Source organism: Vicia villosa, unplaced genomic scaffold (assembly GCF_029867415.1).
Source record: "Vicia villosa cultivar HV-30 ecotype Madison, WI unplaced genomic scaffold, Vvil1.0 ctg.000393F_1_1, whole genome shotgun sequence".
Taxonomy (NCBI): domain Eukaryota; kingdom Viridiplantae; phylum Streptophyta; class Magnoliopsida; order Fabales; family Fabaceae; genus Vicia; species Vicia villosa.
This window is the reverse complement of record NW_026705177.1, coordinates 190,762-193,607: the sequence shown is the minus strand read 5'-3', so window position 1 is coordinate 193,607 and position 2,846 is coordinate 190,762. Positions and strand designations below refer to the sequence as shown.

At 39.1% G+C, this 2,846-nt stretch overlaps 1 protein-coding gene across 1 annotated transcript; it reads left to right on the top strand.

Moving 5' to 3' along the window:
- Positions 1-2,207: 2,207 nt before the first annotated feature.
- LOC131627669 (uncharacterized) lies at positions 2,208-2,549 on the top strand. The gene has a single exon (XM_058898509.1). The coding sequence runs from the start codon at positions 2,208-2,210 to the stop codon at positions 2,547-2,549; it is 342 nt and encodes a 113-aa protein (XP_058754492.1).
- The last annotated feature ends 297 nt before the right edge of the window (positions 2,550-2,846 follow it).

Here is a 2,846-nt window from a genome sequence, read left to right as displayed (position 1 = left end):
ACTGGATACAACAAAACAATGATAAGACTGTGTATGTGATGGAGCCTGGAGTTTCTGACCATGCCTTATTATGCATCAAAAGTGATGAAGAGAGGATAAAGAGGAAGAATCATTTTAAATTCATAAATGCTGTTATTGATAGAAGTGGCTACCATGAGGCTGTGGATAAGAGCTGGAAGAAGTATGTGAAAGGAACCCCCCAAAATCAGTTGTGGAATAAATTGATGAGAGTGCAACATGTCATTAGAACCTTGAGCAGAACATTGATTGGTATTAAGAGGCAGATTGAGGAAAGTAGAAAGAATCTTGCTAAGGCTCAAATAGAGCTGAGGCAGGGTATGATGAATCCAGAATTGATCTTGCAAGAGAAAGTTTGTACTGAGGAGGTTCTCAATCTTATAGAAACTGAGGAGAAAATCCTGAGACAAAGGGCTAAGATTGAGTGGATAAGGCTTGGAGATGGGAATAATGCATTCTTTTATGCTGCTCTGAAAAGTAAAAATAAACAGAAAATGATAAACAAATTATGCAAGGAGGATGGTACAGAGTTGGTTGAACAAGATGACATAGAAAAAGAAATCCTGGATTTTTATGGCAGGCTGTTGGGGACTGATGACAAAGATCTGGAAGGGATTGATGTTGTGGCTATGAGGACTGGTAGTCAGCTGAACAGGGAACAAAGGAGAGATCTTATTAGACAAGTCACTGAACAAGAAGTGGAATCAGCCCTAAAGAGTTTGGGAGACTTAAAAGCCCCAGGGACTGATCGTTTTGGAGCAAAGTTTTTCAAGCACTCTTAGAGGACTGTGAAAGATGATGTGATGCAGACTGTGAAACTGTTTTTTAATGAGGGAAAGATGGATCCTAGGATCAATTCGACACTAGTAACTCTAATCCCAAAACACAACCAGGCTTGTATGCTGAGGGATTTTAGGCCCATCTCTTGCTGCTCAACAATATACAAACTGATTTCTAAGATTATGGCTAAAAGGATTAGTGGTGTACTGAATACAATCATTAGCAGGAACCAGGCTGCATTCATCCCAGGAAAGAAAATACATGATCATGTTCTGGTTGCCTATGAGCTCATTAGAGGGTACAATAGAAAAGGGGGGGCACCAAGGTGCATGTTGCAGATGGATATCAAGAAGGCATATGATTCTGTGAATTGGAGGGCTCTTGAACAAATCCTGATTGAGATAGGTTCCCCTAGAAGTTTTATAGGATGGATCATGAAAGCTGTGACCACTGTGACTTATCAATTTAGCATAAATGGTAAGAGAACTAGTAAACTGATTGCTGCTAAAGGGCTGAGACAAGGGGATCCAATCTCCCCCTTATTATTTGTTATAGTCATGGAATACCTGCACAGGAAGATGGATAAACTGAAACATACTGATTTTAGGTATCATAGCAAATGTAAAACTCTTGACCTGATTGATCTTAGATTTGCTGATGATCTATTGCTTTTTTCAAGAGGGGAGATCAAGTCTTTTCAATTGATGATGGATGTCTTCAATAGCTTTTCTAAGTCTACTGGGCTGAGGGTTAATCCAGCAAAATGCAAAGCTTACTATGGAGGTATGGGAACTGAAGAGCAGCAATGCATTGAAGAGGTCACTGGCTTCAGCACTGGTAACTTGCCTTTTAGGTATCTCGGTATACCTTTGATGAGTAGAAAACTTAGTAGCCAACACTGCCTGGAACTGTGTGATAAAATTGGGGACAGAATGAGGCATTGGAGCTCACATCTCCTCAGCTATGCTGGGAGAGTACAGTTGATCCAAAGTACGATCTTTGGTATTGCAAACTACTGGATGCAATGCATCCCTCTCCCAAAAGGAGTGCTGAAGAAGATTGAGACTATGTGTCGAATTTTTTTCTGGACTGGAAAAGACAGCTATGCTAAGAAATCTCCTATTGCTTGAGATAAGGTTTGCCAAATGCAGAAAAAAGGGGGTTTAAATATCATCAACATGTCTGTTTGGAAAAAGGCTTGTATGACAAAACTTCTGTGGAATCTTTGCAGGAAAGAGGATAGTATGTGGGTGAGGTGGATCCACACATACTATGTAAAGAATGACTCAATCATGGAGATGCAGAGTAAAGAGTCTTTCTCTTGGATGTTTAAAGTGATGTTGCAGGTTAGGGACCAAGTTAAAAATTCTGCTCAGTGGGATCATATGCGATAGAGCCAGAAGTTTAAGATGAAGAAAATGTATACTAGTCTGTTGGATCAAGCTGAAGATATTGATTGGAAAGGGCTGGTTATGGGGAACCAGGCTAGACCCCGAGCAAAGATTATCTTGTGGCTAGCATGTCATGGTAGACTTGCTACAAAAGATAGATTGATTAAGTTTAGCATGATTAGTGATACTAAATGTGAATTCTGTCTGGAAAATGAAACACTGCAACATATGTTTTTTGAATGCAGCGAAACTAGAAGCATTTGGAATGAGATCATGAGATGGCTGCACATTGAGAATCAGGAGATGGGATGGATGCAAGTGAAGGAATGGTCGATAAAACTGTGCAAGAGTAGGAACTGAAGAAAAGAGTTTTATAAGATAGCTTTGGCTGAATGTATATATGCCATATGGATGAAGAGAAATAGAAGAGTGTATAGGAAGGATACCATAGATAGTGATATAATTACTCATATTATAGAAAATATTGTCAATAGAGCTTGGGCTAGTCCAAAGCTTAGAGAAAAGCTTGGATATTTACTGATGTAATGAGTGGGTTTGTCCCCATTTGCTGGACCCTATGGGTCGCTTGTTTTGTAACTGTTTTTTGGTAATAATATATATTCCTTATTTCCAAAAAAAAAAATAATAATCTTTTAA